General features: G+C 42.6%; 1 protein-coding gene across 6 annotated transcripts in view; it reads left to right on the forward strand.

The window, feature by feature from the left end:
* The window catches only part of AKAP11 (A-kinase anchoring protein 11), a 38,939-nt gene extending 16,443 nt beyond the window's left edge, over window positions 1–22,496 (forward strand). For 2 of the 6 annotated variants that reach the window (XM_083518971.1, XM_083518972.1), the window contains 5 exons: window positions 7,973–8,128; window positions 14,915–14,998; window positions 15,616–15,662; window positions 16,359–16,519; window positions 19,291–22,496. In XM_083518971.1, the coding sequence (XP_083375097.1) occupies window positions 7,973–8,128; window positions 14,915–14,998; window positions 15,616–15,662; window positions 16,359–16,519; window positions 19,291–19,440 (598 nt within the window). In that variant the 3' untranslated portion in view covers window positions 19,441–22,496. Of the gene's footprint in view, window positions 1–74; window positions 419–7,972; window positions 8,129–14,914; window positions 14,999–15,615; window positions 15,663–16,358; window positions 16,520–19,290 lie in introns of those variants that run through there. The other 4 variants (XM_083518973.1, XM_083518974.1, XM_083518975.1 and 1 more) reach the window with 4 other exon arrangements.
* The last annotated feature ends 1,167 nt before the right edge of the window (window positions 22,497–23,663 follow it).

Raw genomic sequence — 23,663 nt, forward strand, 5'->3', positions numbered from 1 at the left:
CTTAAGAGAATTTGTCATCTTTCAGGTTTGGCCAACTTTTTGTTTCTCGTTTTTTGCTCTTAACATAAACGTAGAAGCCATTGTGAAGCATAAATGGTAAAGATAAAACATCACTGATTTCTGCTAAGTCAGATCCAGGTTTGGATAATCTTCTAGGTGGTGGCAGAGAGATACATGAAGCATCAAATTAAAGCACAGAACATGTAGTTATGTAGAAAATAGTATTGCTGAGCTACTCATAAATCCTAATAAATTTGATCAAAGAAAATCCTGAGGTAAACAGAAGCTGATTTTGAAACTTCCGTAAGTGTTGGCTGTGAAGGTTGAAATGATCCTTCCTTGGTTATGTGAATACTGTTGAAGCTGTTTCCCTTATCTTGTTTCCAAATTTATCATTAAAATAGAAAGCACAGTTTGTTATATGTTGCTGGTTTGTCCATTAATAATACAGCTTAGGAACTTCAGTAGAATCCACTTTTGTCCCTTAGTAGTTGTATGTTTCCTGCGGTTCCCATGGTAGAAGAAATATTTTCTTAGAAGAAAAGTCAATGTGTCCAGTGCTCTGCATGCGCATGTGTTACTCTTCTCCCAGGTCTTTGGCTAATTAAACAGTGGAGGGCAGGTATTATTTTTGTTTGTTACTATGTTATGAGATCTAGAGAGAAAAGAGTGTGCAAACTGCCCTGTGATCCTTGGATAAAGGACAATATAGAAATTTAATTACCGTATTTACTCGAGTCTAATGTGCCATCAAATCTAATGCGCACCTAGATTTTCAGAACCTTGAAACCAAAAAATGTATTTGATGGCGAATGTAAATGTGCCATCAAATCTAATGTGCACCTTAATTTTCACAACGTAATTTGGCCAAAAAAGTGAGGATTAGATTCGAGTAAATACGGCAATTAATTAATTAATTAGTAATTTCTGTCTGACCAGACAGTAGTCAAAAGGAAGTGAGGTTGATCACTGGCAAGGTCAGTAGCACCGCAGAAACTATGTTAAATGCCTAATGAAGATAGACGCATTTAAAGAAAGATGACATTAAAATGTGACTGAACTTGCTAGTAAATTAGCTGGAATCCCTATTCTAGGCATAGTTCCTTATTATACAGTTTAGTACCTCATTATTATTTTTTAAATGACCCACTGTGATATGAAACCAGTCTCATTCTTTTTGAAGAATATACAGTCTCAATAAATTTAGGTGATTCACTTGGTAGAAATTATTCTGGAGGTTTAGCAAAATGTTTGATTTTCTTTTTCAAATGAAGGCATCTTTGATCTTGTTAAAATAGTTTGTGTGTGTGTTTCCGTATGTATTCTTTATTTGATTTGTGCACCACTGTTTTACCACATGTGATCCCAGGGTGGCTTATAAACATAGCTACTTATCCATTAAAACTATAAAAACACAGTATAAGAAATTTAAACCAGATTAAAATAAAATAAAATAGGCACACCACAGGCAGGAATTTCTCAGTTGCAGGTGGCCAAAACCCAATCAGCCAACCCCCCAAAACCTGGGTAAAAATATACGAATTCAGCTGGTGCCAAATACCATAACAAGGTACCTCTGAGGCCATGGTGGGGAACTGGATCCCAACCTCCTTCTGTCCCTGTAGATAGGTGAGTAGGGTTGCCTACCTGTCTCATTTCCATTACATCAGGTAAAATACATCCATTTGCAGACCAGCTTCAGTACAAGTCAATCTGCAAAGGAGCAACATTTATTTGCCTGTGCAGTTCAATTTCATTTTTTAAAATCATTTTTATTAAGAATTTTCAACATAAAAGACAATAAAAGCCAAACTAATCTAAAGAAGATAAGTAGGAAAGAAACAAGAATACAATCATACCTCGGGTTGAAGTATTCTTCAGGATGAATATTTTCGGGTTGCGCTCTGCGAAGACCCGGAAGTAATGGAGCACGTTACTTATGGGTTTTGCCGCTTGCGCAGATGCGGTGAAACGCAGCACACGCAGTCGCGTGTTACATTCGCTTCAGGATGTGAACGGGGCTCTGGAACGGATCCCATTCGCATCCAGAGGTACCACTGTATGCAAAAGAAGAGAATAAAGGAAGAGAAGAGAAAGAAGAGAGAATAAATATCGGACCCTCTATCCCAATTATATCTTAATCCTTATTCCACACACAGAAAAGTCAATCCTCCCCACTCTCGCCTGGGAGCTTCCCCTTCTTCCCCCAGGCTCCCACCCTCAGAGATCCTTTCACCTTCCTTCCGTCACCTTAGTGTGTATCTTCATTAATCCACGATAGGAAACTTCAATAAACAAAGCATAAATATAGATAAAATTTATGGAGAGAAAACAAAAATTAAAGATCACAGAAAAGGAAGATAAAAAGAGAAATAAAGAAGAAGAAGAAAAAGCATCTTTTGATTTTCTGTCTGACAATTATGTAAATGACAATTGTTCAAGGTATTCAGAGTATGCTTTCCAGGTAATCTCTAGCCGTTTTAGGGTCCAGCTTTCTCTCAGTCTGCTTAGGTGTTGTTTTCTCAGTCTTCACTCCCAGGCACCTCGGATCCACCTTTTTTCACTCAAAAAGTCCAAAAGTAACTCTTCAATTATAATTGTCATTAAGTGTCCAGAATAGCCCTTCTCTAGTCCAGTATGATGGATTTCTCCCCATGGGTTCTGACACATTTTTATAGTGTAGTAGTCCATGCTTATTTGCTTGTTATGTCTTCATTCATTCGTACTCAGTTCTCTATATTCCAGTCCCATTTCCTGCTGTCCAAGCTTCATCCTGGTTTAAAGAAAAAAGAAAAAGCCTCCACACACACACACACTTCAGTTCTGGCAAAAGAAATGCAAGTAGACCATAAGAGATGCTTAAAAACAATTTGAGGAGCATGTTGCTGAAACATAAAGGTCAACAGCAAAAGGTTATTTAACTACATTACTAGCAGAAGACCAGCTTGTTAGGCGATTGGATCTTAGGATGACAGGAGTACCTTGGGTGTGCTAACAGAGGATAAGGAGTTTGCAGAGAAGACATATGAATTGTTTGCATCTGTCTTCACAGTGGAAGATATGATGTCGATCCCTGTGCCTGAATTGACTTCCATAGGTGGAGAGTCTGAAGAACTGGTGCAAACAGTGGTGACAAAAAAGTTACAGACTTTATAGACAAAATAAAAATGACAAATTGATGAATCCAGATAGCATCCACCCAAGAGTTCTTGAATAACTCAAATGGGAAATTGCTGATTGTCTAAGAAAAATATGTAACTTCTTCCTAAAACCAGTACCTGAAGACTAGGAAGTAACACATTATTATTATTTTAAATGATGTTTATTAAAGTTTCACAAACAATAAAAAGTTTCAAAATTTAAACATAAGAAAAACTACAAAAATGAAAAAATACAAGAACAAAACACATAAAACACATAATTTTATTTTTAAAGGGGGGATTCAGGGGATATCCTGGAAAGTACAGGCCAGTTAGCTTAACATCTGTTCCAGGAAAAGTAGTGGAAAGCATCGCCAAAGATAAAAATACCAAGCATATAGAAGAAACATGCTATGAGAGGTCTTTTGAGAGTGTCAACAAAGCATACAGATAGAGATGATTTTACTGATGTTATGTACCTTTTGACAAAGCATGCCATATAAGCAGTCACAGAGTAAGAGGAGAGGTATTCTTGTGGATCAGGAACTCATTAGTTATTGTTATTATTTTATTTATTTATTTTTGGGTTTATATACTGCTTTTCTGCCAAGGCACCCAAGACGGTTTGCAATTTAAACACTTAAGCAATAAGAATATATAATCCGAAGACAGACAGTCCTCCCATGCCAACAGTTAGTTGATGGTATGTGTGGTTCCTGAGCTGGGCACCATTGTGTCAGGACATGGAGGTCTTCAGCATCCTCCAGGGAAGGTGGGGGCGGGCAGGCATAGAGAGAGCTGCCACTACAGTTCTCTTGGTTCATAGGAGCTGATGTCATTTGCGCTCCCTGATCTGGACTCATCATCAGACCAAAGGCCTATCTAGTCCAGCATCTTGTTCCCACAGTGAGCTCCTAGATGCCTCTGGGAAGCCCACAGCACTCTTGCACTCACATTCCTCAACATAATACCTTTGTTCCTGTCATTCTGTGATGGCCTGGGACTCGGGCTCAGACTCGGAACCAGAGGAAACTCAGTCTGCACCGGATCCTTTGCCTCAGGCATCACCTGAACCAAGTCTGGGGCCTGATCCTGAAGAGTCCCAGTCTGCACAGATTCCCCTGCAACAAACACCAGCTGGGCCGAGTCAGGGGCCTGAGCTTGCCCTGGCTCCAGATGCAGGGATTACCTCGTTGCGTTCAGCTGAGCCATCACTTACAGCTACTCCACTACCGGTTTGGTCAGGGGAGGCTGAGGTGGCCCCTGGGTCTAGTAACCTACTAATGTCTCCCGAGATGCAGAGACTGAGGTCTGAGAGAAGGAGAGACCTGAGTACTCGCAGGAGGAATGCTCGCCTTCGGGCGAAAAAGGGAGGTGAGTCAGGACCAGCCGCAAAGATAAAAGGCTGTCGGGCCCTGCCTCAGGTTGCGGGAGCAACATTGCTGTATGCAAGATCCTGTAGCTGTCCTTGCCTGGTTTCCTGCCTCGTGTCCTGCCTTGGCCCTGTCGGACTGACTCCTAGCGGAACCTTCGGATTCTGGACCAGTCCTGGACCATGTTGCACAGGTTACCCCCGGGCTCAGCACACATTCCTCCTGCAGACTCACTGCTCTGTATCAAGATACAGAAGGGGAGCAGTGAGTTAAGAAACAGGAAGCAGGGAGTAGGAATGAATGGACAGTTCTCAGTATGGAGGGAAGTAGAAAGTGGAGTTCTAAAATCAATGAATCAATGAGAAGGGAGTCCAAGATGGATGGGAGTTTCTTAAAGGTGAAATAAAGACTCCAGTGCAGACAATTTCAAAAAGAAAGAAAAGTGGAAGGCATCTACAGAAGCCAGTATGACTGCATAAGGATCTTACAGATAATCTAAGCTTTAAGAAGGGTATGTATAGGAAATGGAAGAGATGAGAAATCATGAAGGAGGAGAATGCATGAATAGCCAACAGTTGCAAAGGTGAATATCAGGCAGGCTAAAGCTCAGAATGAGCTCAGTCTTGCAAGAGAGGTTAAAAATGATTTAAAAGGATTGTTTGGCTATGTTCAAATCAAGAGGAAGAACAAGCATGTGGTAGGTCCTCTGTGTAGAAGATGGAGAAATGCTACTGGGTGACAGAGGGAAGGCAAAACTGCTCAACACCTACTTTGCCTCTTGTCTTCACTCAGTAGGAAAGCAGTGCCCAGTGCAAGGAGGGACCTGCAGCCCAAGAAAGGAATAGAGGGGGGTAAGAGAACACCTAGCTTCTTTAAACAAATTCAAATCTTCAGGGCCTGATGAGCTGCACCCAAAAGTACTAAAGGAGCTTGCAGATGTAATCTCAGAGCCTCTGTCTATAACATTTGAGAATTCTTGGAGAACAGGTGAGCTCCTTGCAGACTGGAGGTAGGCAAATGTCCTCATCTACAAAAAGGAGAAAAAAGAAGACCCAGGTAACTCCCGACTGGTGAGCTTGACATCGGTACCAGAAAAGATAATAGAACAGATCAGTCTGTGAGCACTTAGAAAAGGATGCTGTGATTACTAAAACCAAGCATGAGTTTCTTAAAAACAAGTCATACCAAACAAATCTTTTTCTTTGTTTATTGAGTTACAAGCTTGGTGGATCAGGGGATCCATATGCTGTGGATATAGTGTAACTTAATTTAAGTAAGACTTTTAACAAAGTCCCCATGATATTCTAACAAGGAAGCTGGTAGAATGTGGGCTAGACAAGGCAACTGTTAGGTGGATTTGTAGCTGGTTGACTGACCCGAACCCAAAGAATACTCACCAATGGTTCCTTGTCCTCCTAGAAAAACATTACAAGTGGGGTGCTGCAAGGTTCAGCCTGGGCCCATTGTTGTTCATTTTCTTTATAAATGACTTGGACAAAGCTATTGATGGGATGCTTATCAAATTTGCAGATGACACCAAACTGGGGTAGCTAATGCCACAGAAGACTGAATTGGGATACAAGGTGACCTTAACTGTTTGGACGAACTGGGCTCAAACTAACAAAATAAATCTCAATAGGTTCTGCAGTTAGGCAGGAAGAACCAACTATGCAAATATAAGATGTGGGACACCATCTGATTCTATGAATCATAGAATTGTAGAGTTGGAAGGGATCCTGAGGATCATCTAGTCCAATCCCCTGCAATGCAGGAATCTCAAATAAATCATCCCTTGCAGATGGTCACCTAATCTCTGTTTTAAAACCCCCAAGAAAGGACAGTCCACAACCTTCCAAGGGAGTCTTTTCCATTGTCAAATAGCTCTTACTATCAGAAAGATCTTCCTGATGTTTAGTCAGACTCTCTTTTCTTGTAACTTGAAGCCATTGGTTTGATTCTAACCCTCTGGAGTAGGAGAAAACAAGCTCGCTCCATCTTCTATGTGGCAGCCCTTTAGATATTGGAAGATGGTTGTTGTATCTCCTCCCAATCTCCTCTTCTCCAGGCTAAACATAACTCACTCCCTCAACCATTCCTCAGAAGGTTTGGTTTCCAGACCCTTGATCATCTTGGTTACCCTCCTCTGCACACACATTCTGGCTTGTCAATATTCTTCTTGAATTATGGTACCCAGAACAGGACTCCAGGTGGGGATTGACCAAGGCAGAATAGAGTGGTATGATTACTTCTCTTGATCTGGACACTAGACCTAGAATCATAGAATTGTAGAGTTGGAAGGGACCAAGAGCATTATCTAGTCCAGAAGAAGAAGAAGAGTTTGGATTTGATATCCCGCCTTTCACTCCCCTTCAGGAGTCTCAAAGCGGCTAACATTCTCCTTTCCCTTCCTCCCCCACAACAAACACTCTGTGAGGTGAGTGGGGCTGAAAGACTTCACAGAAGTGTGACTGGCCCAAGGTCACCCAGCAGCTGCATGTGGAGGAGCAGAGACACGAACCCGGTTTCCCAGATTACGTGACTACCACTCTTAACCACTACATCACACTGGCTCTCCAAACCCTGCAATGCAGGAATCTTTTTGCTTCTGTGGATATAGCCTAGAATAGCATTATGTTTTTTGTTGTTGCTGCCATCACACTGTTATGTCTATGATTGTTTGGATCATTAATGCAGATTCCAAAGACATGGCGCTGCAGAACTGTGGGCAACTCACTCCGAAGCAATATGGGAGCTGAAAGTGTCTGCTCAGGCTAAACTCCTAACTGAACAAGCTTGCAGGGGCAATAGAGGGAGCAGAGAGGGAAAAGACAAATTCGGGGCAGGGCTGGCTATTGGTCCTCTTTTCTGTGAAAGTGTCACGTTCAGAGTAGCAGTTTACAACTAGAAGAACCAAATGAGCATTTTGAAACTCTAGCTGGCAGAAGATGCTTTGTTAGGCAACTATTCAGTGTTACAGTCTGATCCTCTGCATTCTAAATGAGAAGCAAGTCTTGCTGAATTTAATGGAGCTTGCTCTGTGTAAATATGCATAGGATTGCAGATGAGGAAGAATAATGTGATGAAGAGTCAAAGTTTATAGTCAAGATTTTAGAATGGATGGCAGCTCAAGCTGCATTTGTAATAGGAATAGAGCAGATTTCCCCCTCCCTTTTTAATGCCTACCTTTCCTACATTTTCTACCAACTGAAGGTAGTTGATTTAGGTCTTGATTCATTTTTTAAGCAGTTGGCAGGGAAAGGTTTGTCAAGGAGCTCCTTGCTCAGAGGAAAAAAGGCCTCCTGCAGCTTTATTTGTGAGGCCCCAGCATCACATTATCTTAATCAGCACATCCACATTCCCCCAGTGGGCAACAGTAGGGGGCGGCAAGAAGCCAAACTGGGAGTGCCATGGAACTATATGCAACACAATAGTGATCCTATCATTTTAATCTTTATCTAGCTCTGTGGGAAAAGAAGGGTTTAATTCTGCTGAATCCATAGTCAGCCAGCAGATGAGTCTCAGCACTGGTGATGACAGCACTGGCAGCTGGTCCAACCTGAGTTTTGAAGATGAGCATCCTGATGAGAATAGCAGCTTTCTCCACCTCAGTGATAGGTAACTAAAATACCTTTTGTACATGCTCACAGCCTTAATGATACGCTTTATCCTTCAGCCCTGCATTTCTTTTAAAGTTTCAGTTTTTACTTGAATTCAGCTTTGGGAAAATACTATTTTCAATAGTCAAAAAGTTAAAACACAAGTAATAAACAAATGAAACTTTAAACACCATTATGTAAAAAGAAATCTTAAGCAATTCTTGCCCTTGGGAGCTACCACGGTAATCTTGGTCTTATAAGGGGAAATTAACCTTACATTAAAATTTCACACATGGTTAATTAAACCATGGTATACAAGTGTGACTTCTGAAAATTCCTCAAAATATTATTTGTATGGGATGTGACTCGGTCAGAGTTAAACATTGTAAATAATGTAATGTATGGCTTAATTAATATGTGCCTGTTCAGGAGCAAAACATAAACTCACTGCAAGAATCTCAATGCAGATCAAACGAGGCAATGGAGACTTCTTGTTGACTGGAGTGGTAGAACTACTGTGATAAGAAGAGATCTACATGACACCATTGTTTTAATTCCATTTCTTCATCTATTTCCCCGTCATTTCTCTATGCTATCAGTGGAAAACTCAGCCAGTTTTCTGCAGCCTGTAACTTTGGCATTTTCCATCCTGACATTTAGTTGCCCATCCGCAACATCCGACTTCCCAAATATCAGATGAATCATTCTGTAGGCATTTTAAAGGGCACTAATTTTACAAGCAACTTTTAAAAAGACAACACATCCTTAGTGGAAGGTCCAGCTGCATTTCTCCTACTTATAACTCCTGTTGGCTTGGCATTTCTAGGCAGAGGTGCCTTTACAATATTTTCTGTTTCCTTTGTAGTCAATGACAAAGTTAGATTCAATTTGCATATGCAGTTTGCATCCTCTTTGTGGCTGGGGTGGAGGCCCCAAAAATATATTGGGCAAAACACAAGTAATACTACCACTACTACTAATTTATTTATATGCCACCCATCTGTCTAGGTTGCCCCAGCTACTCTGGGTGGCTTCCAGCAATTTATCAAACCACAGTTTTAGAACTAAGGTGTCTGACAGACAGAATGTAAACAGATGAAGCTTTCCCCACAATTGTATTTCCATATAATCAAAGTCTTAACCTGCATTTCTGCCTGTCACACTGCTGTTAAAGACACAAGAGCTCTACTTCCCCCCACAGTGCAACTCTTAAACCATGGAAAAACTCCCATCTGCTATAAAGCAGTTACCTTACAGAAAGTCTTTCCTCGGTGGATCTTAGGCTGTCAATATTGTGTTCTAGGGATGGGGAACAGGTAGCCCTCCTGGTGCTGCCGGGGTTCTTCAGCCCAAACCAGCAGGGTCAGGGCTTCGTGGTGATGGGAGTTGTAGCCCAGGAAGATCTGCAGGGCCACAACTCCCCAGCCATATTCGGCGGAAGAACGCTTGTGGTAGGTACTTCAGAGGGGATGAAGATTTTGCGCAGCCCAGGTTCAGATGCCCCTGCTGGATAAATTCAGTTGCAAACTGCTAAAGCAAGCAGTGTATTCTAAGGCGGTGGTTCTCAACTGGTGGTCTGTGTAACCCACCTGGGCGGGAGGAGCTCTGTGGCACCATTCACATAACAAAAACTACCATAGCGAGAACAACATTTTCAAAAGCAGGCGTTCCATGTCTTAGCTGTTGAAAAATGGGGTATTGCAGTACCTAGGTACTTGGGAACCGCTGTTCTAGGGCATCTTTTGTATTTCATAACATTTATTTATTTAAGGTATTTATTATGTCACTTTTCAGGCAGACAACACCGAGCAGTTCACAAAAGATGGTTACAAGCAGTGTGGGTTTTTTAAACGTTGCCATACATTTCAAATGCAGGTGTATGTTAAAGCAAAAGCTGGAACTGCTTCTTCTCTGCTCCCCTCAGGGCAATATGGTTTTCCAGAAGTGTGTGCAGTAGCAACTGGCAGCGGAAGGGGCCCTGCTGGGAACTAGATAGTGGCAACTCAGCAAAGTTTTTTTCTCTTTCTCAGGGAGTGAGATGGTCCTTCAGGGGATGGCAGTTGAGGGAGGGAGCGAGGAGGCTAAAATACTGAATTTTTGCATTGCCGTAACATGCCCTGAGACCTTCTGGTGAAGGATGGGTAAGAAATTTTCTAAATCAGAATAACAACAACTCTTAATATTAGCATCAGCACATAACAAACAATAACACCACCTCTCTCGAGCAAAAAAGGATTTAAGCCTTTGATATCAATATACCAATTGGTTTATACCAGCAGTGACAACACCACCCAGGAACCCCCCTATTTTTCTCCATGGCGAGGTTGCGGGGGGAAGCAATCGCTTCTCCCCCATTTTGCTGCTGCAGTCATTTCCCTAACAAGCCAAGTGGCTGGATGACAACACTGGACTGCACCACAGAGTTTTCACATACAACTTTTTCTCAGCCCTGCCCTTCCCCCCTTTAGTATAGCTGCTCTTGGTTGCTCAGTCACAATGCCCCCCTCTTTATGCAATATGGTTATAGTAACGACGGACTTTATTTGCATTTGTAGGTTAATTTATGTTCCTCCCATGAAAATATACCTGAGTTAGACCATGAACTCCTCCTGCTGTCTATGCTGCTACTCTTTGCCTTTGGGTTGGTGCACAACTACCCAGTCACAGCTATGCTAAAGTCCTGGATTTCTCAATTATTTTCCCAGAACACTATTGCAAGATGAAAGAGCAGCTTCAAAATGAATCAGACAGTCCTTTCTTCATTGTCTGGAGAAGGAACTTCCTGGGTTATTTTGAAGCTATTTGCTGTCCTTTCCTGGTGCATGTGTGACTAAATCAGGGACAGCTCTGATTTCACATTTTGGCTAAAAACACTTGAAAAGTGGGAAAAGGCTCACTTCTCACAAAGCAAGTAACTAAAATAGTGCCTGCACATTAACAACTCATAATAAGCTATCTTTGGAGTATACAAACATAAAATTAAACCATTTCTTAAATATACACTCGAAAGAACAAACAAACCTGACCAGTGAAGGATAAAGAGTTCTTGTGGGTTTGTTATCTGTAAGTGACAGTTTTCATAACCAAGTGTGACTATTCACATATGAGCTGGTGCTAAGGATGACTTAGATCAGTGTTTCTCAAGCTTTTTAAATGGTTAGGTAACATAAACCTCCCACACACACTTTCAAACCTGGCTCCTGTAATTATTTTATTTGAATTTTTAATTGGATTGAAAGTTTGTGACTTATTTTTTTTCGTACACTATCCACATTTTTTTAAAAAAACAACATTCCCATCCTGCCTGAGATCTTCATATGCCCCCTGGTTGAGAAACACTGATTTAGATTCTATAAAGAAACATTGTCAACAGTAGATACCTGGCATACAACTTGATGTTGATATAGTGCTCATGAAGTTTTTCCATGCAAGCTCAAGCAGTATGGACTGATGGAGACTCCGGTAGAGAATGGGATGATGAAATGTGTCTCTAGTCTAAAGACAAATGATACAGCATCTGATATAGCAGATCTGAGTCTAATCAGACTGCCTGGGAGCCTGGAGTTCTTTAATTCTAGTTACTACTAAATGGCACCAGCTTTACTGCGGAGTCTAATATAATTTCTGAGCACTTACACTTGTGCCACAAGATACATTTCTGGCCGTCTTTTCACTTTCTGTAGGTTGTTTGGACTGTTTGGATTGATTGGTTTGTGGACTGATGGCCTCTGAAAGTTGGACGTCTCTTGTTGAGGAGATGAACTAGATTCATAAGTGGGCTCAGGAAGGCATTCAGCCTGTGATACTGTGCTCCTCTGCCTTCCTTCCCGTGCTTAGATTAATCGCTTTTTGATTTGATCCAACCATAGTTTGACATTATGTCTGACCTAACAAATTATTGTTTCCGTGAGTCCTCCAAACAAGGATTTCAAATCACAGTTGGATCTTGTTTTGCAATCTCTGATTGGACAACTCACTCAGACCAGTTTGCTGCTTTAAAGGCAATGGCAAACTGGTTTGATCAAACAAGTAAGTTAACCATTTAAACTGTAAGGGGAGGAGGAAGGAAGGGGAATCTCATGAGCACTTGACTTCTGATTACAGTTACAAGGTTCCTGCCTATGTACAGCATAAAGTGGAGAGTGAATCTTCATCTGCTATTTAGATTTGTAATTATCCATAAGGATTTACTAATTGTGTGACCGACAATGCCTTCCATCTGAGAATCGGCTTTTAATTTAGTTAGCAAATTATTTCCCCCCAAGATTCTTTAGAAATGGTTGGTGTTTTATATGCAGGGAATTGACATTGTGTCACAGACTTTAATGCCGTTGGCTGGAATCCAAAGAGCTCTGTTGGACACACTGTGGCCTTGGGCATGCCCAGCAAAGTTCTGGGTTGGTTGCCCTTGAACAAGAGACATACACCCTTCATTCCACCTGCAAGAAACACAAGTCAAAAGCTGCCTCAGACAATTTTATTTATTTATTTATTGAATTTATATACCGCCCTGTACCCAGAGGTCTCAGGGCAGTTCACAGAACAAAATCAAAATATGAAACCACAATATATATAATAAAAAAACTTAAACCACTTGTGTGGGTCATTGTCAGGGGAAAAGGTGGGGGATTGATTGATTGATTGATTGATTGATTGATTAAAACTCCCAGCTTTGTGCACCCCCCACTTGGTACAGACTTAACTCCTCTGGTTTGCAAATGTGAGCTAGACTGACAACCACTTTCCTATTTTTAGAAGTACATCACTCTAGTTTATAATATTTTGCTAAATTGACACCATTTTGTTCTGCCAAAGGAAGTGGTCCTAGCTGGAGGATGAGGTTCTTGCCAAATGGGACTTGTGACGGGCACAGTCGTCCTGGGACACCAGGTCATACACTAGCATTTGTTCCAAATTGAAGAAGCAGAGTTGGGTCAAGCATAGGTCAAGTTCCAGAAAAGCAAAGTCCACATAAACAAAGCCAGGCAAAGTAGAGATTAAAGTCCTAAAGGCAAAGAAGCAAAGTGGGATGAACCATGGATAGCACCAAGTAGAGCCTAGGCTAGAAGCAGACAGGCTAGGCTTGACTGTTGCTCCCGCAACCAGCAAATTCAGACTGGGCCTTCAAGGTCTGCAGCATCCTTAGAACAGCTAGCCCCTCCACTGATGAGGGGAGTCTAGCCCATTTAAAGAACGAGGGCCTCTGGTGGCACTGGAGAAGTTGGTTGCGTATGGCGTCTGAGCTGGAGTCCTTAGAATCAGAAGATGGTAATCCAGCTTCTTCAGACCAGAGAAGTTCTGGCATTTAAGGCTCCCTGCGTTATAGAACTGCAGCATGCAGATATCAAAGACTGGTTCTTAGTCCAAGAAGTTCTCAATCCATGACCTCTTCCCCTGAGGCTGAGGAGTCCCATGTCATGACATATTTTATATATATTAAAAGTGTTTTGACAGGCAACAGAACAACAGCAGGGCGTCTTAAATTTCTAACTTAGATCTCCAATGCAAACTTTTCTTTCTCACTTGACTCCTCATCTGCATTATAAATACTGGCTTACTTATTAATTTATTCAGTGTGTGGTCAAGATCTCTAGCAAAGGAACTTTGGCCTTAGAGGTACTTTAAAATTCCTCTTTCTTTCCTTTTTAGCAGTGTAAACGTCGCTTGTAATTCTGATGGTCTGAGCAAGGCAAGAGCAGTGGGGCTGAGCGAATGGCAGAGGCACCCCTGCATTTGGGATTCTGCTGCTCCTGCTGATCAGGATAGATGATAGGAGGGCAGTAGGAAGGCTGCTTTCCTCTGCACCACTTCCTGCCGAGAACAGCAGAGAAGCCTGGATCAGCCCCATTAACAGTAGCTGGACTTGGTTTAGGACCCAGTGGATTTGATGGCTTTACACTTTACAGCAGGAATATTGCTGGTGATAGTGGGGGGGGGGGGCGCTTCATGGCAGCAGAGCCCTTGTCCCCCAATGGTGGAGCTTAGCGGAGCCAGAAGAAGAGACACCTGACTCATCCTAGCCACCTCCAGCACAACAGGTTTTCAGCACAAATATTGTTTTCAGTCCTGGATGTCTCAAGTTTATGGGCTGTCCTGTTAGAAGAGGGCCAAGGAACGTCTACCAAATACCTTGGAAGCACTACTGTCGTTTGGTGACAATACCTGGTTAGATGCACTAATGGTCTGTGTGACTTGGTATAAGGCGACTTCAGATACCTTCACAAAACCTTTTTCTCTCTCAACACACTGATTTTTGAAACAGCGTTGTAAAGAAACTATAGAGTGTGGCATTCAACCATATTTACTCGGAGAAGACCACTGAAATCAATGCACTTAGGTATGTTCATTCATTTCAGTCAGTTTACTCTGGTTAAAACTTAATTGAATGCAAGCCTTGGAATTTGCTGTTTGCGAAAGAAACTAGTACTGGTTCAGCACTTTGACATTCATGTAAACGATTAGGAAATCCAAATTATTCCTTTGTCAGTTGCTGCATTGCTGAAGCTGTGTTGCACCTGTTCTGACCTGGACCAGCTCAGCACATGAGGATGGCAGAAATCGTTTGGCAGTGGGAGAAAAGTGCCATGTGAATTCACATTTATTTTCTGAGCAGTGTTAATAGGTGCCCTTTCATTTTGTTTCTTTGTACCTCTTTCCCCCCCAAAGTGGTTTTGTATACTTATTAAGAAAATGGTGCCACAGCTCAGGAATCTGGACAGAGCGCATCAAGGAAAATGAAGATTCTGGGTTCTGGTTTGGGCTAACTTTTTTCTAGTTCAGCTCTGTTCTCTTCTTCCCCTGGCAGTAATGGTAACAGCAGTAGCTGGAGCAGTCTTGGTTTAGAAGGAGATATGTATGAGGAGAATTTATCCTTTCCAACATCAGACAGGTTGGTCAAACCAAGACATTGAAACAGGCTAGTCCCTCATATATTAATGCATGAAGTCATAATTTTTCAAGACCGAATAAACTGGCATATATGAAATGTGATTCATTACCCACACGCTTTTCACCTGATCATGATTTTCCTTAACAAATTCATACTGAATGGGTCCATTTTACTGTGCTACAGTGTGACTGTCCCGACAAACATGTAAAATGCAACACTTTCGTGCATGTTCTGCTTGCTATTCTAAATGCTTCCAATTATCTCTTCATAAAAAAGAGCTTGCTTCCTACAATATTTCTGTTTCCCCTTTTGTTTAATCATTTATTTTCTCCTAGTAATTAGAACCATTGCATATAATTCAGTGCATTATAATAATAACATATCTCCTTCTTAAAACTCCATATTTGAAAGGGAAAGGTAGAATTTCTTTTAAAGTTTTATCTGGGAAATTTACAAGCCACGTGACAGAAAATGGCGTGAGAAGCAAAGCTTCCATTTTCACAATCATTCCTTGATACTTTGGTTAATTCATACTATGTTTTCCTTGAATGTCCTATTGAAGTTTCAGACCTTAATATTATCCTGCTTTGCATTAATTCTACCTTCCTCCCCTACAGTGATGGAACAGAAGACAAAGAGGAAGAGCTTAAAGATACAATTGAAGGTAACCTTAACAGGATGTATCTATTATTCTGTAGTTGATGTAAGAATGCTCTATTTATGGATCAGTTTGTATGAGACTTGTGTCAGAAGAGCAGCCCTCAGCTGTTTCAAAGAATGACCTCTATATTTCGTAATAGCTTCTGGGCGGCTTCTGCTGAAGCTATTCCAATTCATTTTTTTTCTAAGCAAAGTGTGTATGTGGGAATGACCCAGCTCCATCTTAGGGACTTTGGAAATAGTTTTCTCCCCTAAAGTCCTAGAATGCTGAAATTTTTATTGGCCAGCCAGATGAATCAGCGAAGTTCTCTCTTCTCAGGTTAGATACTTAGAGTTGAGTGTATATGTCAAAATTAGGATTTATTTAATTTGCTTAACCACAGCATGCACCACATTCGACAGTGGACTTTCATACATTAAACTGCATTTGCCATTTTGTTGCCCATTCAGGCAGTTTAGAGAGATCTTTTTGGAACTCTTTGCAGTCGGATTTGGTTTTCGCTATCCTGAATAATTTTATATCTGCAATCTTGAGCACCTCCCTGTTCAGCCCTGGCCCTCGGATAATGAGTGAAGGCTTTACTGTATTGCTTTACTGTATTGCTGTTATCTGAAGAGTGGGCCACCATAATTCATTGAGTAAAATATGCTCACAGAGTATTAGGCTTTTCATCTTTATTCTCTCTCTTGCTTGCAATAGGGTTGGGAAACATAGGAAAGGCATTGGTAATCATAAATGTTGACATAGGGCCATGCCTTGTGGACTCCCAGCTGAGAATGGCCCTGCAGTGGCTGACAGCTTCCGAAGCAGGGGTGGATGAGCTGCATTTCCATGACGGTGTTCCAAAGGAGTTTGTTCTTGTGAGTAATGAAAGGGCTGTCATTGTACAAATTGCAGTTGCCATCCTTCAGCTGTGTTTATCACGTTTTGTAGAAGAAGAAGAAGAGGAGGAGTTTGGATTTGATATCTCGCCTTTCACTCCCCTTCAGGAGTCTCAAAGCGGCTAACATTCTCCTTTCCCTTCCTCCCCCACAACAAACACTCTGTGAGGTGAGTGAGGCTGAGAGACTTCAGATAAGTATGACTAGCCCAAGGTCACCCAGCAGCTGCATGTGGAGGAGCGGGGAAGCGAACCCGGCTCACCAGATTACGAGACTACCGCTCTTAACCACTACACCACACTGGCTTATTGTACTGCAATAAGCGAGAGTTGATACCTTCACAGGTCTAATAATGGATAGAATAATTAATAAAAGGTAAAGGGACCCCTGAACGTTAAGTCCAGTTGCGGACCACTCTGGGGTTGCAGCGCTCATCTCGCTTTATTGGCCGAGGAAGCCGGCGCACAGCTTCCGGGTCATGTGGCCAGCATGACTGAGCCACTTCTGGCGAGCCAGAGTAGTGCATGGAAACGCCATTTAACCTTCCCGCCGGAGCGGTACCTATTTATCTATTTGCACTTTGACGTGCTTTCAAACTGCTAGGTTGGCAGGGAGCTCACCCCATCACGGGGATTCGAACCACCAACCTTCTGATCGGCAAGCCCTAGGCTCTGTGGTTTAACCCACAGCGCCACCCGGGTCCCCATGGAATAATTAGGTAACCCCCATTAACACTGCATCTAGAACTGTTTCCACAGCAACCTGGGTAGAACTAGAGCAGGCATGGGCAAACTCTGACCTCCAGATGTTTTGGACTACACCTTCCATGATCCCTAGCTAACAGGACCAGTGGGCAGGGATTTTGGGAATTGTAGTCCCAAAACATTTGGAGAGCTGAGTTTGCCTGTGTCTGAACTAGAGCCTGAGCAGTGGCTAACTCAACTAACAAGTTAGTAGATTGGTTTGATAACACTGTTCCAGTCCAACTTGGATAGTCATTTCTGGAGGGTGGTGCCGGGGGAGTGCTCTTTGGCCCCATGGAGCCTTCAATGTGGGGTTCCTCAAGGTTGGATTTTATCCCGCTGTGCTGTTTAACATCTACATGAAATGACTTGAGTGGGGTCATCCAGAGGTTTGGAGTAAGTTGTCAGCAACATGCTGATGACAAACAGCTCTGCTTCTCCTTTACATCTGCAGGTGAGGCAGTGGAAGTGCTGAAACAATTACATATCTTTAGGCATCAGGCAAAAACATTCATCTTCTCCCAGGCCTTTGGCTAATTAAATAATCTATGGTTTTGTAAACTGTGGCAGGGGTTATTGTTTTTGATGGTTACTATGTTTTTATGTTGTGATGGTGTTTAATAAATTTGTTTAAATTTACTAAATAAAATGACAGAACTTTGTGGCTGGGCTTGTAGTTGGAAATTTAATTTTCTGCTTTGTGGAACTTCGTGCTTCTTAAAAATTTAACTTGGAGTCAGTGGTTTCATTTGATAATAGAGTAAATAATACCAGTGAAACCACACTTTTTGGACATGCATATTTTAGTGTTAATTTGTGCAACTGTGAAATGCTTATTTATTGGGGATGATGATAGATGTATGAATATTTGTTCAGCATTGGTTTTGGGGGGGCTGTTATCTGCTACCTACATTACCATGTAGTACAGATTTTTGGGGAGTGTCACCCTTAAGAATGGCATCTTTAAGAAAATCAGAGGAAATTCTGGACTTTGAGAGTGCCTTGTTTTTACAGCTGTAAAATATCAAAACGTTTCTGGCTTGTAATTTTAATACTGTGGTTGTTAGTCTGGATATATATTTTTTAAGGAAAGAAGCTTAAAACTACTCGACTTGCAAATTATAAGTTAAAGAAAACAAATGGCTAATGCATTGGTTAAAAATACTTCCTTTGTTGCTGGGATTGAAGCAGAGAGTGAAGTGGAAGCAAGTTGTCCTTTATGTCAGGGAAGCAAGACAATTTTTGTCCTGAAAGCCACATTCTTTCTCAAGCAGCCTTCAGGGGTTGTATACTAGCTGTGGGAAAAGCCACCCTGCACTCTCTTCCAAACATGCTCACATTAATATATACAAATGGCATGCTCATCTCCATGACACACATATGGTCCAGGCCACCCGTCCACATGCTTTCTGCCTCCCCCATCCCCTCATTCAGCAGTTAGGCTTTCAGGGGAAAGCATTTAACATTTTTTCAAGCCCAGCTGCCCAAGCGGGGGTGTTGGTGTTGGGTGAGATCTTCATGGAACTTGCAGCTGAGGAGAGGAGGGGTGCTTTCAAGCCTAATTGCAGTGTCGGGGCAATTTTTGAGGGTCCCAGTTTGAGTGGAGGGGCAGGTCAAGGAGGAAACCTGGGACCAGATAAGGAAGCCCAACAGGGTATGTTTTAAGCCAAAGGGAAGCGCAGTGAAGGAAGGTGACCATAGTACAGTCATACCTCAGCTTACAGCCGCTTCAGGTTGCGTTTTTTTGGGTTATGGACTGCCAAAACCCGGAAGTACCAGAACGGGTTTCGGCAGTCGTGCATGCACAGAAGCGCTAAATTACGCTTTGCACATGCACAGAAGAGCCGAATCGCAACCCACGCATGCGCAGACGTGGGTTGCGAACACTGCGGGTTGCGAACATGCATTCCGCACGGATCAAGTTCGCAACCCGAGCGTCCACTGTATTGTAATTTATCTTTTCAGCTTTACTTTTTAATGTAACCTGTTTTTGCTTTCTCTTCCCAGCTTTCAAAGAAACTGCAAGAGAGAGGCTGGAAAGTGGGAGACCTCTTTCAAGCAGTGCTGAAGTACTGTGAAGTAATGGAGAAAGTTGCTGATGGGGAGAGAGCTCTAGGCAGCAAAACCTTTTTTGGGTGGCTTCAGGAACATGTCTGAATGCCATATGAGAAGATGCGCTGATTTCTTCATGCCTCCTTTGGGAAGAAGGAAATGTGTATCATATACTTTAATTAGCAAATGTAATATTTGTATTGTGATAAGCTTTGGGTTGAAAGTAAGCATAGCTGTCCTGTCAGGTGCTTTGAGATGCTCTGTATGCTTTTTAGCCCATCTTTTTATCTTCATCCTAAGCCCCTCCATTCAGCCGGTGTGTGTGCACTTCTGGCTAGGCTGTGTTTTGCCTGCAGCAGCAGTGAGAAGGATGAGCTTTTGTGTGTTGTGTGTAATAAGGGTTTCAGCTAAACTAGGGCAAAAAAAAAGAGTTATACCTCGCTCCTCCTACTTATTTGCTTCTTTCTTTGTGTCCTTTTCCTCTTAACAAGCTCCAAGAGGTATTCAGAGTCCACTTGCAGTTTGCTTTTGCCCCTTTCCCCAGAGCAAAGCAAGACTGCGTTGATCTCTGCTGCCTCTAAGGCCTAGCTGAACATGCAAGCAGAATAGGAGGTCTGCTCACTCTGACCTGCGAAGACTCTGGTGGAAGGTTGCATTCCTTGTAAATTGACTTCTCTTAGCAGCTAGAGAGAGCTGAGAGCATGCGTTCAGATGTGTGCTCTAATTATATTTTGATATCTTTTTTGATATCTATGAAAAGCTCTGTTTAAATAAAATGAACCCCCCTTTGTATGTGAAACAAATACATGTGAAGAAAAATAAGTAGGTTATTCTTAAATGCCTCCCAATAAAATATGACAGTAGCATCAAATGCACAAAAATTAATAGCCTACCAACAGCTGGGTTTTTTGTAGTTGTATGAGGTGGTGTCAGGAAGCATCTTTGACTTTTGATCTCTGAAGTACTGTCCCAGGACCAATGTTGCATCTTTATAAAGCAAGTTACATTTGGGACGGTTTGTGACAACAGTAGCTTGTGTTAAAGTAGATGGATCACAGCCTGTAAGAAAAATTGGCATTAGCGTTGCACAGCCATTTTAATATACTCACTTTGGAGATGGAATGACAAGGTCTGTCCACATGCAGAACATTTCTGTGCTGTAGCAGGATCGGAGCCATACTTCCAGCTCTGCCCCAAATGCGTCGCCTCCTTCCTTTGACAGTCGTCTGTTGAGCCTGCTAAGGAATGCTAACGTCCAAGAAGCCTTTGCAGACAACCAGGTTCAGCATGGGAATGTTGAAGGAAGGGCATTGGGAGGGGGGCTAAAATGTTGCTACACCCCTGCTTCAACATGGGAATGTCCTACAGGCAAGCAATGTGTGAATAAGACAGTAGGTTAGAAACAATGGGTTTCTTCGCCATTGCAGTCTGGGACAGGTTGACGTAGTTTGACACTAAGATGGGTGGAGCTTTGCCCTCAATCCATATCAGTGCTTAATCTTAGGACAGCCACTGCCTTGTGTCTTACCCTTGGCTGGAGGGCAGCAGTACAGCTTTGGTGTTGCACTCCAGCAAAAACAGAGCAGATCTTTGATAATCAAATCCCAAAAGAGGGCTGCTGCATCTGGAAGCAAAAGTCTGCTGCTGCTCCTCCCCTGTGACTTCAGCTTCATTCTGGTTATGGCACCTCAAGTAAAAATGCATTTCCCATGTTTCATTGAGCATTGCTTCACTCAATATTATTTTAGCATGCTTCTGGTCACTTTTTTCCCTTTAGTTTTGAGACGTCTTTGTACATTCCTGTTAAAGCTGAAGTTGTATTTTAGGCTGTTATTGTCTGTTGTAACGTTGAGTATTTTTTCATGCCAAGCATTTACGGATAGTTGGGAAGGCAGCTGGTTGGATCAGTTTTGCAGAGTTAGGGCAACTCGCAGCCTGGTTTGATCTTGAGGAAGTTTACTTCAAAGGAAATTCTACCGAAGTCCAAGTAAATGTGTTTAGGATTGTGGTATCAGTTGGCCATTGATAAAGGCACTCAATGAATTTTGACTTTTTGCACTTTTTGCATCTTGAGGCCTCAATTTGAAGAGCAGCCTCCCTCTGTTGACCCCCTTTTAAACCCCTAATAGCTTTGTACTGTGAAATCTGTGGCTGCTTGAGGGGTAGGAAAGAGCTCCCAGCCCAGTGATCACAGTGAAGGTGGCCGAGGCATCAATTCCCGAACCCCCTTCTCCACAGTACTGTTGCACTTGAGCCTAATGGTTTCTTTGCTGCCACCTTGGTGTGGCGCAGATCTTGTTCCTGTAAAAGGCAAGTTGACATTCTTCAAGTACAGCTTCCCATGGCATACCCCCGCAGGTCCAGAAACCTTGCCTGCTCAGTTTTTTCCCTGGACTGAAGGCACAGAAGCTGTTGTGAGGAGTGGATGACAACTAGAAGCAGTGATGTAGAACAGCTGGGAAAGGGACATTAAGAAGCCCTTGCTGCCTTCCTCCTGGGACTCTGAAACCCACTTAAGTATTTCACGTACCTCCAAATGAGAAAGCTGGGGATTAAGGAGCCTCGGAAGCACCACCCGTATGAAAGATAGCTTGGAAAAGGAACTCTTCATCCTCTCCAAGATTCTTCACAGAGTCTGGTGTTTCCGAGAAGTGCTACAGGACTTGAGGTCTACATCATCCCAAAACCAAGCTGAAGTGAATGTTAAAGCCCTGGTTTTCACCTAGTCTGAACAGCAAGCAAAAGGTGCTTTGTCGCAGCTGCATATTGCTTAGTACTTAGGGTTGCTTTCTTACGTTTTTCCTACACGGAGAACACAGAAATGTGGTTTCCTTGTCTTCCCAGGACGTGTCAGATACTTGTGTGAATGATGGCCGCGTGTGTAAACTGCATATGCTTTTCACACTTCTTCCTGCGCAGAAGTGCTTTCGGTCCAGGAAACGCGTAACATGCAGCTAAAAAGCAATTTGAATAATTAACAGTTGTTTATATCTCTGTGTAGCGAATGAAGCAAACAAGATCCTTCCCTGTGTAATGACGACTTTTTGTTTTTTTGTTTTTTGAAATGTGGTAATACACTTAGTTGTGAGATGTGAATTTCAAGTTGCACTAACCTCGTCTTTGTTGAAGCAGTCTCTTAAAATAAATTATATATAAACATATTAGGTACTGTGTAATGCTTTCTGGTTATTTATCAGGGAAATTGTCAGTTTTCTTTTTTCTCTTCCAAACAAGGTAAAGGTAAAGGGACCCCTGACCATTAGGTCCAGTCGTGACCGACTCTGGGGTTGCGGCGCTCATCTCGCTTTACTGGCCGAGGGAGCCGGCGTACAGCTTCCAGGTCATTTGGCCAGCATGACTAAGCCGCTTCTGGCGAACCAGAGCAGTACACGGAAACGTCGTTTACCTTCCCACCGGAGCGGTACCTATTTATTTACTTGCACTTTGACGTGCTTTTGAACTGCTAGGTTGGCAGGAGCAGGGACCAAGCAACGGGAGCTCACCCCGTCGCGGGGATTCAAACAACCGACCTTCTGATCGGCAAGTCCTAGGCTCTGTGGTTTAACCCACAGCGCCACCCACGTCCCCTCTTCCAAACAAAGGTAGGACTTAATTGTATGGGGATTCTTGGATGGGAGCGTTTGTAGTTTCAGACATGTTGCCTGAAAGCAGCTACAGAAATTTCCAGTTGCCCTGAGATGCAGAAGCAAGGGAGAAAGACACGATGGCTTCATCCATTGGCTAACTGCTACTCAGGCAACGACACCAGCGAGGAGAAATTAGACTGGCCCTAAATGAACATAAGACGCCTGTTGGATCAGAGTAGTGACCCATCAAGTCCATCCTCTTTTTCTCACAGTGGCCAACCAGATGTCTGGGGGAAGCCTACAAGCAGAGTTTCCTTCCTTGTAACTTGAAGCCATGGGTTCAGATCCTACCCTCTGGAGCAGGAGAAAACAAGCTTTCATGTGGCAGCCCTTTAGATATGTGGCTATCATATCTCCTCTCAGTCTCCTCTTTTGCAGGGTAAACATACCCAGCTCCCTCAATCATTCCTTGTAAGGCTTGGTTTCCAGACCCTTGATCATCTTGGTTGCCCTCCTCTGCACCCATTCTACCATGCCAATATCCTTAAATTGTGGACACAGGATTCCAGGTGTGGTCAACCAAGGCAGAATAGAGAGGTACTATTACTTCTCTTGATTACACCTCTTGATGCAGCCTAGAATAGCATTTGCTTTTTCTGCCGCTGCATCACACCGTTGACTCATGTTAAACTTGTGGTGTATTAAGAACCCTCAATCCCTTTGCTGCCTAAGCGTTGAACA

The sequence above is a fragment of the Podarcis liolepis genome, assembly GCF_965112155.1.
Source record: "Podarcis liolepis genome assembly, chromosome: 8".
Taxonomy (NCBI): Eukaryota; Metazoa; Chordata; class Lepidosauria; order Squamata; family Lacertidae; genus Podarcis; species Podarcis liolepis.